Here is a 14846-nt window from a genome sequence, read left to right on the forward strand (position 1 = left end):
GACTGCTTTAAATTATGACTTGTGAGAAAGTTATAGATCTGGAACTAAGTCTTTCAATAGCTAGAGAGATAGCAATCTGATATCAGATTGAAAAGTAGTAGTAAAATGGAGATGCCCTTCATTAGTACTACGAGTTACTTTGATCTTGCCTTGGATTATCTGGAATGGTGTGACTATCCGTTCAGCAAGTATTTTTCTTCTGATATCAGGAACCTGATGATGGAGGTTGGATTATTGAAAACTTTTGATCTGTATATGAGAAATTGCAGGAGGAGGAATCATGGAATGGTTTTGGAACATGGTCAGGAGGAGAAGGCTAATACTAAGTCTGACAGAGTGAGACGTAGCATTATTTTGTTCACAATGCAAGATCTGGTTACCAGGATACAGCACGATCTTCACTCTGCTTATCTTAGAGATATGCAATCTGGTGCATCAGATTTTAGTGGCATTGAAGGTGAGCTCATTGGATTCCGAGAAGATATCGAATTGTTGTTTGAGAAAGATATCAATGAATCATGGACCAATATTTTGTTGGGCCATTACTCACTGGGAGATGCACGACTAGTTACGGATTTCATTGATTCCCTCTCTGAGAATCTGGAGTATCTTCTCTACAGAGATCATGAATTTGGTGAAGCTTTTCATTATCTAATACATACCCTTAAAGAGAAACTAATGTTCTTGAAGAGTTTCATTTGCTTTGTCATACTGCAGGGCGTTCAGGGTGAGCAATTGATTGATCTGCTGATTCACATTGAAGTTGTGGCTATCAAAGCTGCTCGCCTGATTTTTATATCTTGGTTTGAGAGAGATGATGAAGAGGTTTGCAATGAAATGCAATTTGAAATTTCTCAACTGCTGCGCGAGAAGATTGATCCGGTTGATCCCCAAGTCAAAGAAACTTATATCCATGTCCTAACTGCTTCAAAGTTGTCAAGATCATCACACAATTTAGCTCTTGAGGAGAACAAGAATCTGGTGGCTAAATTTATTGTCTGTCTCCTAGATTACATTATGGACCTAATATCACATAATAGTTTTCTGGTTCCAGTGAAGGATCAAATGCTAAAATTCCATCAGGGAGTGAGATTCCTGAGCATCCTTCTTAGCCAGCAGCAAGAGAGGTTCAATGAGCTACATGACGAACTGAAGGATCTTATCAGAATTGTGGTCTGTGATGCAGGAATCGTGATTTTCTCACTCTCTGTGAATGAAATGAAAATAAGCTTGGCCAAGGAAACAGATCTTGAGCTGTTTCATTTGCTGAAAGTGCTTGAGTTTATTATGGGAGAAGTTACACAAATTTATCCAGTTACGTCACCATCACCATTTAGGTTTCCAAGGAGCAATGAGTTGGGCTCCATTGATTTCCTACTAGAAAATCTTGAGGAACTAGCATGTTCTGAGCATGATTTAGTTACTCTTCCAAAGGATCAAATCCTCACAGTTCAAGAAGATCTAATATTCTTAAGATCTTTTCTACAAAATGTTGTGGAGCAGCGCAACCAAAATGAAAAACTACAAGATGTTTGGAATCATGTGATGGGGGTTGCATATAAGGCAGAGTTAGTGATAGACTCTGTTGTGGTGGGGGATAAACCTGAATGTTTGGATACTATTGCTGGAGATATCAAACTTGTGAAGACTGAGGCTCTTGAAATCTATGACAGCATAAGGCATGATATTGAAGCTCAGAGGGTCACGAAGAATTTTATTTGCATTAAATCACAACACAACACCCTAGGATTGAATGATGTTCTGGTGGGTCTTGATGATGAGGTAAAAACAATGATGGATAAAATTACCAGGGGTTCAAAGCTGTTGGATATTGTTTCGATTGTGGGCATGCCTGGACTTGGCAAGACAGCAGTAGCCAGCAAAGTTTTCAGTGATTCTTTAGTTTTAGGCCACTTTCATATTTGTGCTTGGTGTATTGTTTCTCAAGTATATAGCAAGCACAATTTGTTGGTTCAAATTCTTGGTTGTATAGCTTCTGGGAGGTGTGACCAATATCTTAATATGAATGAAGATGATTTGGCAGAAAAGCTCTACAAGTGTTTGAAGGGGAACAGGTATCTCATCATTTTGGACGATGTGTGGGACATTGAACCATGGAACTTGTCGAAACCATCATTGCCAGATGATGCCAATGGAAGCAGGATTCTTTTCACCAGTAGATTTCATAATTTGTCTTCACAATTCAAAGAAGATTGCACGCCTCACCATCTTCGGCAACTTACGGATGAAGAGAGTTGGGCATTGCTGCAGACAAAGATATTTGACAAAGAAGTTTGTCCTCCAGCATTAAGAGTAGTTGGAAAGCAAATAGCAAAAAATTGTAGGGGCCTACCTCTCACAGTTATTCTTGTTGCTGGAATTCTTTCAAATGTTGAGGAAGACTGCTGGGAAGAAGTTGCAACTAGTCTGAGCTCTCGCTCAGTTATTGAGACCGAGCACTGCATGAAGACACTGGAGCTGAGTTACAATCATTTGCCCGATTATTTGAAACCATGCCTCCTCTACCTTGGTGCATTCCAGGAAGACCAAGACATTCCTGTTAGAAAGTTAAAGTTGTTATGGATCTCAGAAGGATTTGTGCGGAAGACTGAGCCAAGTGACTTAGAGGATGTGGCAGATGGCTACTTGACGGATCTGATTACTAGAAGTTTAGTTATGGTTACGCTACAAAGATCTGTAGGGGGGATCAAAGCTTGCCGAATTCATGATTTGGTGCATGAGTTTTGCGTGGAAAAAGCCAAAGAAGAAAGATTTCTACAGATTTTGCCTGGGTATACTGAGCTTTCTACTTATAATGGATCATACAACACAGATCGTTTTTTTATATACACTGCTACAGAAGAGGAATTGAAGGATTCGAGACTATTTTTTCCCAATTTACGCTCCTTGATCTGGTTTTCCAATCATCATTGGAAGTTTGTACTGTATGGTGTTTACTCATTCCGTTTTAAGATGTTTAAACTTCTTAGAGTGCTGGATTTGGGAAAACTCTGTCTTGGCAGTTATTTTCCAAGGGAAGTAGTATTGCTTGTTCATCTGAGATACTTGACCATTCAGTGTTATATAAATTCCATCCCATCATCAATAGCCAATCTCTCAAGGTTAGAAACTTTTATCATCAAAGTATATGATGGAAATGTTGGATTGCCTGATACTATTCGAAGCATGAAGAAATTGAGGCACCTGTACGTGGAAGGTATTCTTTCTCCAGTTGCTTTTAGTCTTTCATCTGACGATCTTGAAGTCTCCCAAGATATATATCATTTTGAAACCTTTACTCTTGCTGTCGATCCCTCACCTCAAATCTTCCAAAAGATACTGACAAAGTTACCAAGCATCCGCAGGCTAAAATGCGTGGGGGGCAGAAGATACTCTGCTGAGAGTTTTGACAGGATTATCAAGCTCGATTTTTTGAGTCAACTAGAATCACTCAAAGTGGTTAGCTTTCAGAGAGTTGAGTTTGCATTCCCCCTAAACCTACGAAAACTAACACTCTCACTCCTTAATGCGCCGGGGTTGCATACAAGGTTTGAACAAAATAAACTGCCATGGAATAAAATATCAGCAATTGCAGAGCTGCCGAATCTTGAAGTGCTCAAATTAAGTGGAGCCTTTGTGGGGGAAACATGGGAAATGGGAGAAGGGACATTTCCTAAGCTCAGATTCTTGAAGTTGGCATACTTGGACATTGTCAGGTGGACAGCCTCTTGTGATGATTTCCCCCCTCTTCAGAAACTGGTTTTGGAAGGTTGCGCTAAGCTGGAAGATGTCCCTTCTTGTTTAGGGGATATTCCAACTATTGAAGTGATTGAGGTCAAATGGTGTCACAAGTCTACCGCAAGCTTGGTTAAGCAAATTCAAGAACAACAGATGGATATGGGAAATGAGTGTCTAAAGATATTTATTCAAGAAAATTTCAAGATTTGAACATTTTCTTGAGTGCTTAGATCTTTGGGAGAATCAATTCCATCCCAGTTGCATGTTGAAGCGGTGAATCATTCATGTCTTTTCAGCATTGGTAGATTTGAAAGAGAGAAAACAGATTGGGATTCCACTCTTTAGGTTTGTTATGCTACTACGTTACTATTTGTATCTGTTGAATCAAATTCATATGTAAAACTATTTATGTTTCTTAAAAGCAACTTTTTAAGTTTCCAATGCCTTGATGAATTTGATTCTACAATTTCATGATTGCAGTGGCAAGAATAGTCAAGAACTGATTAGTCCAACATTATCTATCCTACTCTGTGCCTAATGTTCTTGTCATTGAATATTTGATATGTTTGTAATCATAGCTGCAATACTCTTCAATACCACTCAGCCATACATCTAAACAGAACTCTAAGCAGCATCTATGACATACCTAAAATGAATGCTGTCCTAAAATGGATGGCAACAGAAGTTCAGTACCCAGCTGATAGTAAAGTTCTCTACTTTCCCCTTCCTGACCACTCTTTCCCCTTTTCTTTTTTGTCATTAAGACTAATGTAAACCATAGATTGGAATATAATTCCCCAGCTTGAGCATGACATTAAAGTGCTAAATATTCGAACAGTGAATCAACAAGCTGGTGCATTAAAGGTGTACTGATTCCAGTCTGCTATAGAGTGCCAAAGATCTCCTTCCATGTTGAAAACATATTGAACTGTTAAAACTGCAACAGGGACTTGAGGCCACACTAAAATTTCTTCAGTAAATAAATATGTATGTCCCGTGAGATCTAAAGTACGTAGTAGCTTCTGCATATTGGCCTTCATTAACAAGTTTCCTGACCTCAGTTAGCACTTCTGCAGCATCTGGCTCAATGTAATCCCCAGGAATGCCCCCGTCCAAAGTGTGTCCTCTGCATGCAAATATCCAAAACAAAGTAATAAAATAAAATATCAAAAGCAGAAACTTTGAATTGAACCAGAAAAACACAGCTGTTTAAGCAATAAGCCAAAATTCAGGCAATCAGCAAAGTTAAGAAGACCGAGAGGGACCGAATTGAACACATACTTCAGAGTGCACTGCCACATTGCCACTTGTTAGATTCATCACATTAATACCGTCAAATGCTAGAAAACGAAAAACCTTTACTTAAATTCCAAGAAACAAAATGAGACACAAAAATCAAAACTTTCTCATTAATGCTGTGTAGAAAGTAGAAATTACCCCCCCCCCCCCAAAAAAATCAAGAATAACTAATTATCCCCAAGATACAAGCCTAAATACAAAAGTTCCAATTTAATTATTTTGGGGATAGGTAAAAATTTCAACAAATTTGGACATGGATACTGTATTATGTCAAACTAGGGATATTAATTGGGCTTTTAAAGCTAACCATGCTCTTGTGCACACTAAAAAAAAGTCTCTATTCTTTTAAAAACTAGGGATATTAATCTATTCTTGTGCACATTTATTATATAGTGGATATCTTTCCCTGATGAATTACCATTTAGAATTAAAATGACAAAATTCTAGCAAACTGTTGTTTTTAATTGAATTACATGGATGGATTTGCGATCCCACCATGCAAAATGAGAAGTCACTAAAGATCCCTCTTGCATCTCCCAAATCAACAACTTTCTGACCCTAATCAGCATCTCCCAATATCATCATGTATCTGATTTAACCTTAAGATTAAAGAACCACAAAGGAACCTGGCTTCTTCTTCAGTTCTTAATCTCATTTAACCTTTTAATTAATTTTTGAAACTGTATTTTGACTAACAAACTAATATCCAAACAAAGCTTAATTAGGTCCCGAAATGAACTGGATAGCAACGAAAAACCTTTGTTTAACCAAAAAAGAAAAGGAAATATGAAGCTAGAAAAGCTAGTCCCATGGTAAAAGCTTTAAGCAATAAGATTTGGATTCGAGGCTGAAATTTAATGATTCGACTTAAAATTCAGAATTATCGACAAAAAACAGGGCAATAAAAAAGAAAGGTTAAAGCTGATCAAAGGAAAACAAAACAGTGAAAATTTACTTGGGCAACGTGGAAATTAATAACGTGTTGCATCTGCAATTAGTGCATTAAAGTTAAAGTCTTGAAGAACCCTAAACCGATGTATTATGTAATAACTTTTCTTATGCAATAATGTGTCTTCTAATGACTGAGAAAAGGTGGTCATTATTTAGTATATCAAATGCTCATGAATTTCACTAAAATAAATATTACAAAACAATTTGCATGCTCATTTTCAAATATAAGTGCAGTCTCCATCATCTAGGTATTGTTGACCTTTTAAATGAATTAAAAAGGTTTAGCTAAAATTCCAAGTTGCCTAATTTTTAAATGTTTGAGGCTACCGACATCATTTTCAACAAAATTAGGCCTATCAACAGGTCGAATCTGACCAAATTGATGCTACTACATATCTGGGTCGAATATTTGATTCGCAGAAATTGATTCAATATGAAGCATTTTTAGTATTTCTAATCTTTTAAATCCGACAATTTTTATTAGTAAAATATTAATGAAAAAAAAAAAGATTCAACCATTGGTTGAATATTACGACTTTCTTATTTTAGGGAGATAGTGTATGTATTAGTTGTAACTTGTAATGAATATATATATATTATTTATTTATATAGATATTTATGTTATTCAGATGTGCCTATAGAATGGGCTGAAGCTCATAAAAATCCATATCCTAGCCATTTATGGAAATGGCTTAATTGAATCCGGGTAATTGGATGTCGGATCCGGAAAAATGGCTGTATCCGGGCCTAGGTTCCAATCCATTCACAGCCTAAACAAATCCCCCTTAAGGGATTGATCTGGTCCCGATCCATTCACAACATCTTGGAAATCGGCAACAAATTGTCTAACCATCAGACCTTATCTTTTAACGTGGCAAGAATAGATAATTTAACCGAGCAAGCGAGATCCAATTGTCTGGTTGAAAGGGCTAAGTTACAGTCAAGTGTTAAAAGATAGAAAACTGTTTGCAGAAAATACTGCTAAGGCTGCATAGAAATCTTGAAATAGGAACCTATTCCAGGAATTTGCAGTGCAAAGTTTTCTTATGTAGTTGTTCTATCTTGTAAATTGTTCAGTATAAGAACCATGTACGCAATTAATTCAACAGATTGAGAATTATCTCATGCTACATGCATTTTTTTCTGTGCGATTTCTGATATACCGTTGTCTATGTTTTCAATACATTTTCAATTTTGTAGTCGAATTCGAAGTTAGTTCAACAAAGAAGAGGCGGGGTTAAATTTTCTTGTAGGAAATTTTTGAATGAGAAAACATAAATTAATCCAGTAGATTGTCAATAATATTTCAGAACGAGATGATGGCTATACATTTAACTATTAAAGAACTCGAAAAATCAGAGCCACAGGCAAACTGGGCATGATGGAGATGAAGGAAAACAGAAAACAGCAAAGAGAAGGAGAAAAACTCATTCCTAAACAGGCAAGTAGCCTAGTCCAACTTACCTGGCCAACGAGGAAATAACTGGTGGATGCATCTAACTGGTCCTAGATTTAATATTTCAGCAGTTGCTTTCTTGTCAGTTGTCAACACTCGACAGAATTCTGACCCAAAAATCCGGCAAAGTCCAACACAGCGTTTAGTATGACAACCGTCCAGGCTTGCCACTAGCTGTATCTTTCGGCAAGAAAATGGAGACTTGCTTGTAGCAGTTATTCGTTTTCTGTAGCATTTTTCTGAAATATTTAGTCCCTCAAAAGTTCTGATTTGATTCAATCAATTTGCTGGATTCTAGTCTGACTTGGTGATGCTTTTGCTGTCCACTGGAGCTTCTGCAGTCAGTCTCTTTCCATTAAAGCCCATCAAATATTGCTTGTGAACAACAGGTATATCAAAAATTCAAGAGAAAGAGGAAAGAAACAATTCTTTTGTCTCAAATAACTAATATTCTTTACTTAAATTAAAGTGGCTCTTTTTATCATTCATCGACACAAGACAAAACACTTGTTGAGCTTCTCAATTTGCTGCATTTCTTCTGCTGTGTAAGAAATTTTGTAGTTTGTCATATATCATTTTACTGAAATTATCGAATTTGTACTGTATTTGAAGGAAAATTTTTTGGGTTGGGGGAGAAGAGGTTGAAAGGAGTATTTTTGGTTTATAATAAAGAAGAGAACATTGCGATTCTCTTTTACTTATGCTTCAATTTATTTTAATTAGATTAAGCTGACAGGAAATTCTTTAACAACAAAAAGACAAAAGTTGATGTGAAATCCTTTGAAAATTATCCTGATTGTTTTGCAGGATATTCAGGATATTGGAACAAGGTCTATATCATATATCCTTGGATAAATTATGGATTTCGGTCAATTAGTTTCAAAGCTCAGCAAATTGCAGAAACATAAGTGGTTTTTTGACATGGATGTTGAGAAATTGCGCATGAGATTGATACACCAATACTGGCTGGAATTGCCATTTCTAGATGATGAAGATTACAGTACTTATTTCATCGTCAAGGGCTTCAGTGATTACCTTAAGTTGAGACAAAGACTTGATCAAGATATGAGTCACTTAACCGAAGACCTTCTACTGAAGTTGAAGTTGTCAAGAGCTCTCTTTTTCTTTGCTGCAATGCAAGGTGTTGACAAGATGCAATTGATAGATCTGTTGGCTCACTATACATTTCTGGCCGTGAATGCTGAATGCCTGAGAAAAGTATATTGGTCTGTTTGTTTCAAAGGAGAGGTGTTCAAGGACATCCAACTTGAAATTTGTCACCTGCAATGCAAGATTAAGCTTGTTGATTTCCAATTTCATGTAACATCTGTACGCGTCCTGAAAGCCCTGCTGAAAGCTTCAAAAGTGCTATCAAGGTCACCACTCACTTTTGCTCCAGAGAAGAATAAGTATATAGCGGAGGAATTTGTTGATTCTCTCCTTGGTGCTTTTAGGCAGATACTAGAATGTCATGCCATGTTTACAGTTTCCATGCACGATCAGATGCAGAAACTTCATGAGGGAGTAAAATTCCTGAGTATTCTTCTCCATGTGAAGCAGGAGAAGTTCTATGCGCTATCTGATGGAATGAAGGATCGAATTGGAGATATGATCATTGATGCAGGAATTGTTATTTGCTCACTTTCTGTGAGTAAAACAAAATATAGCTTAGCAAAGGAAACAGATCTCGCACTTCTTCATTTGTTGAAAGACCTTCAATTTGTGATGGAAGAAGTTGCACAAACTTATCCGCCAACTTCATCATCACTTAGTTTCCCTAGGACCAACGAGTTGGGCTCCATTGATTTCTTCTTAGAAAATCTCAAGGAACTAGCAACTTCTGACACTGGTTCAATTGCTTTTCCAAAGGATCAAATCCAAAGAGTTCAAGAAGATCTTATATTTTTAAGATCTTTCCTATGGAAAATTGTGAAGCTGCGCAGCCAGAATGGAAAACTTCAGGCTCTTTGGGATCGTGCTATGGAGGTGGCCTACAAGACAGAGTTAATCATTGATTCTGTTGTGCTTGGGGATAAACTTGAATGTTTGGATACCGTTGCAGGAGATATCAAGCATGTGAAGACTGAGGCCCTTAAACTCTCTGACAGCATCAGGAGTGACAATGAAGCACAGAGAGTTACCAAGAAATCTATTCACTTGGAATCACAACTCAGTACCCCAGCACTGGATGAAGTTCTGGTGGGTCTTGATGAAGAGGTAAAGACAATTACAAATAGACTTACTAAGGGTTTAAAGAAGCGGGATATTGTTTCAATTGTGGGTATGGCTGGACTTGGTAAAACAACATTAGCCAACACAGTTTACCACCATCCTTCAATTTTAAACCACTTTCATATTCGTGCTTGTTGTACTGTTTCTCAAGTATATAGCAGGCACAATTTGTTAGTTCAGATTTTATGTAGTGTGGTTTATAGTTTTGCTGACCACTCTGTGAAGGTGAGCCCTGACAAATATCTGAGGATGGATGAAGATGATTTGGCTGCAGAGTTAAAGAAGGTTTTGTCGAGAAACATGTATCTCATTGTTTTGGATGATGTGTGGGACATTGAAGCATGGAATTTGTTGAAAGATTCACTACCAGATGATTCCAATGGAAGCAGGATTCTCTTTACTAGCAGGTTTCAGAATTTGTCTTTGCAATTTAAGCCTGATAGCAAGCCTTACCATCTCCGCCAACTTACTGGCGAAGAGTGTTTTGCACTGCTTCAGAGGAAGATATTTGGCAAAAAAAATTGTCCTTCCACACTAACCAAAGTTTTAATTCAAATAGCAAGTAAGTGCAAGGGGTTACCTCACACAATAGTCATTTTTGCTGGAATTCTTTCAAGAATAGAGCAATATTGCTGGCAAGAATTTGCAGACAGCCTTAGTTCCAGCACTCCTGTGAAGACTGAACCATTGGAGCTGAGTTACAGTCATCTACCTGAATATTTGAAGCCATGCCTTCTTTATTTTGGTGCATTTCGAGAAGACCAAGATATTCCTGTTCGAAGGTTGTTATGGCTTTGGATCTCTGAAGGATTTGTCCAAAAGACAGAAGGGAAGAGCTTAGACGACATGGCAGAAGACTACTTGATGGATTTGGTTAGTAGAAGTTTAGTTACGGTTACCAAACAAAGAACTACAGGTGGTGCAAAAACGTGTCAAATTCATGATTTGGTACATGAGTTTTGTTTGGCAAAAGCTAAACATGAAAGTTTTCTACAGATTTTACACGGGGATAGTGACATTTCTACTTTTACAGGGCCATGCCCCCATCGACTGTGTATTTACTTGATCAAGGAAGAGGAGCTTGAGAAGATGAGGCTGTATTTTCCCAATTTGCGCTGCTTGTTCGTCTTTAGTTATTACCATTGGAACTTTAGCTGGAAGGTTATAAAGCTGCGTGATGGTTCCCCTGGGTTTCCAGTACTAAAACTTCTTAGAGTGTTGGATCTGGGGGACTTTGATTTTGGTACAAGTTTTCCAATGGAAGTAGTATTCCTTGCTCATTTGAGATTCTTGGCGATTCACGGACACATGAAGGACATCCCATCTGCAATAGACAACCTCTCAAGGCTGGAAACTTTTCTGGTAGAAGGAAACTTTGATGCATGACAGGCGTCAAACCTGTGCAATAATAAATACCTGCTTAAATAAAATACAAATTCTGTATATAGCGGTAAGTAGGGTCGAATCCACAGGAACTGGGGATAATTTAATTTCTTCTCAAGTTCCAGATATGGGGGGTTTTGAAAATGATAGTAACTAAATTACTTGGAATAAATTAATTAAAATAAAATAACTACAACTCAAATAACTAATTATCACAATAAAAATAATAATGGACGAACTCTAGCCAAGAGACAACTTCGGAGATGGTTCACTTAATTCGATCACAGATGCAAGGATTATTCCAGTTACTATCTGATAAATTAGTTATAGTTGTTATACACGCGATAAACAACTAACTCTTCCTCAATTTGTCGATAGCCAAGGTACAACCGTTGACTATTTCTCTAATCAGGAAATAACCCTAGGTACGACCATAGAAGTTCAATTCCCTAATTGCATGAATAATTAGAAGAGCCTAATTCCAACCAATCAACACGCTACGAGGGTCTCTTTAAGTTAGCCTGCCTACCTCCCTGACACAAACCCAATCATGCCAGTTGCCACCAGTTTAGAATAATTAAACAATTACGGATTTAACTACCCTAATTGGCTTCAAGTTATTGAATTAATCTAGAATCCGGGCCCTAGATAATCGAATAATAAAACAACCATACGAACATAAAGCAAAAGACAGACAAATACCAGTGAATAATGGGAATAAATAAAAACTAATTCGATCTCACAAATTTAGTAGAACCAAATCCTCCGTTGTTCTTGACTAGACAAATTTAGCCACGCCTCATGAGAAAATCTTCAAGTAATTCCACTGAGGTCCAGGCCAGCAAAAGAGCCAAGAAAGAAAAACTAAAACTAAAAACTATCCTAAAGCTTCGATAAGAACTAAAGATAAAAAGTATTCATCCCCTGATCTCCATCCGTGTACTTGTTTTTAAAGCCAAAGAGGACTAATGCCTCTCCTAGTGCGTGGATCCCGCCGAACTGAGAGTCAAAGTCCAAGAAGGAAACTCTTCCGAATTGAGAGAAAACCAAATCACAAGGTGGGTCCTGCCGAATTGCTTCTTGTTTCCCATCTCTGTGCGTTACTTCTCTTAAAGGCCAAATGAAGAAAAAGCCTTTTCTCCTCTCGTGGTCCCCACCGAAATTGGGAAGCTAAAAGAAATACAAGAAGAAAGCTCCGTTGATGTTTTAGGACTCTTGGTCCGCGGCTACTAGTCAGCCAGGAGCAAAGACCACGGCAATCCGTCTCCTCTTGTGGGCCAAGTCCACGGGACTTTCTTCTTTAAGTCTCTCACTTATGGAGCAAGTCCCTCCTTTTTGGTAATTTTCTGCTTCATTCCTGAAATTGATTCCAAATATCAAATATGAGTAAATATCAGCAATTAGCACAATATTTGTCAGGGATAGAAGGGAAAATTAATAATAAAAATACTAACAAATTATACCCTATCAATGCAGTTGTGTTGCCAAATACTATCTGGAACATCAAGACATTGAGGCATCTATGGACAACAAAGTCCTCGATGTGGTGTGGTTTTTGTTTACCCATTGACAATGTTGAAGTATCCACCGATCTTGATCATTTAAACACTTTAAGCCTTGCAGTTGATCCCTTTTCTCAAAGCTTGCAAGATATATTAACGAAGTTACCAAGCATCCGCAGGTTAAAATGCGTGTCTGTCAGATCAGAGGCAAAATCCCCTGGAAATTGCAATAGGATTCTCACGCTGGACAAATTGAGCAGTCTACAATCACTTAAGCTGCAAAGGTTTGTTGGATATGAGTTCGAATACCCATTCAACTTGAAAAAGTTGACTCTTTCATTTAACCATCAGCCCTGGAGTAAAATGTCAGCAATTGGAGAGCTGCCCAATCTTAAAGTGCTTAAATTAGAGTGTAATTCCTTTGTGGGTGAAAAATGGGAAATGGAAGAAGGGGAGTTCCCTAACCTTAGATTCTTGAAATTCTCACGGTTGGACATTTGCTTGTGGATTGCCCCTTCTTATAGTTTTCTCCGTCTTGAGAAATTGGTTTTGTACGAATGTGCGAAGCTGCAAGAGGTCCCTTCTTCTTTAGGGAAATGTGAGAATCTAGAATTGATTGAGCTGAGAGGGGGTTGTGAGTCTGCTGTGAGTTCTGTAAAGCAAATTCAACAAGAACAGGTGAGTACTGGAAGCCAGGATCTAAAGATTGTTATCGGAGCCACGGTTGATTGAGTGCTAAGATCATAAGGTGAGTGGATTTCCTCTCATCACATCTTAGAATGTAGAACCATTCATGTCTGTCATAGATTTGGAAGAGAGCAATGCAGAGTGGGATTCCACTCACTCACTAGGTTGGTTTTACTTCCAGAGTGCTATTTGTATATGTTCAATCAGTTTATAGAAGTAATTTCTGTAGCCTCTGAATTCTTTAGTTTGAATTTGATGCAGCCATAACTTTATTTCTGATCGTCTCACCTTATATTTCTACGTGGAAAGAACGTACCATTTACAATTTCGTAATGGGAAGTTTTAAGACATTAATACAATCATCTAAAGTTTAGAAACCAAGTAGACGTATCAAAGTTGTCTCTTAAGGAAAATGTATTCTTTTTCCCAAAGAGCTCTTTAATTTGTTCATCGAGTCATTCATGTGCTATTGATCAACAACCACACCCATTTTGATCTGTATTTACGTATTCCTGCTCTTTTCCAATTATTGCAACCGTTTGATATTAAGTGTGAACCTTGTTCCTTGTGTTCTATATTATCATCTTTGTTCACAATTTCAATGGTTATCTACAATGCTAACTGGGATGCTCAATTTTGAGCTTGGAAAATTGGGAAGCAGGATAGGGACTATTGATCTATTAACTGTCCCTGAACAATGTAACTCTATGTACATCCTTACAACACTGGTGCGATATTTTGTTACTGTTCATATAGATCATATATATAATAATTGTGTTTCTGTTGTTAAATTTTACAAGTAATTCACGTAAGTTTACATCTTGTTCAAAAAATGTTAGATTGGTTGTTGCTAACAACTGTTCGTGCCCTTGGTCCAAAAAATTGTCACTTTCATCTTTGTTCACAATTTCTATGGTTGTCTGCCATGCTTACTGGGATGCTCAATTTTGAGCTTGGAAAATTGTCACCTTTATTATTGTGATCTGTTAAATGCAGAAAACTTATTTAGTGAAAAAAATTTCGAGTTCAATAATATGTAATACTTTTTTTGACGCCTTAATTAATTGTGTAGCTTTAGATTTTAAAATTCTGCATTTTTTTTTTGGGCTTCTTCTTGGTTTTTATCTTTGATCTAGCTAGCAATTTAGAACTTGGCATTGGAAGCAAACCAGAAATCACTGAAGTCTTGGATTCTTTTTTTCTTTTTTATTCCCAACCCCCCCCCCCCCCCGGGGGGGGACGGCCTTTCTGTGTTTGGAGGATATTTGTGACTATCCAACACTGAGCTATGTTTAATATGGTGCTGCCTCCACATGAGCCAGTAAGAGCTAAATCATTACTAGTCTTTAGCAAAATTAATAAGGAAAAAGAAAAGGCTGCCTTACAATTTTGTAATGTGAAGTTTTCAAGAATTAATTCAATTATGTAATATACGAAAACCAAGTAGGCGTTTAATACAACAAATGAAGGATTATCTAGTGCCACATGTGATTTGTTTTAGGGCAAAAAACCTTAGGGAACTATTAAACTATTGCTCGCATCAATTTTTGACCATCAAACAATTTTTCGTCATAAATTAGCCACTAAACTAACTAATT

General features: G+C 37.3%; 2 protein-coding genes across 2 annotated transcripts; both read left to right on the top strand.

Moving 5' to 3' along the window:
* The first annotated feature begins 105 nt into the window (after window positions 1–105).
* LOC113699593 (putative late blight resistance protein homolog R1A-3) lies at window positions 106–3948 on the top strand. The gene has a single exon (XM_027219964.1). The coding sequence runs from the start codon at window positions 106–108 to the stop codon at window positions 3946–3948; it is 3843 nt and encodes a 1280-aa protein (XP_027075765.1).
* Window positions 3949–8302: 4354 nt separating this feature from the next.
* On the top strand, window positions 8303–11062 carry LOC113699594 (putative late blight resistance protein homolog R1B-17). Its single transcript, XM_027219966.1, has one exon. The coding sequence runs from the start codon at window positions 8303–8305 to the stop codon at window positions 11060–11062; it is 2760 nt and encodes a 919-aa protein (XP_027075767.1).
* The last annotated feature ends 3784 nt before the right edge of the window (window positions 11063–14846 follow it).

This window comes from Coffea arabica, chromosome 7c (genome assembly GCF_036785885.1).
Source record: "Coffea arabica cultivar ET-39 chromosome 7c, Coffea Arabica ET-39 HiFi, whole genome shotgun sequence".
NCBI classification, from domain to species: Eukaryota; Viridiplantae; Streptophyta; class Magnoliopsida; order Gentianales; family Rubiaceae; genus Coffea; species Coffea arabica.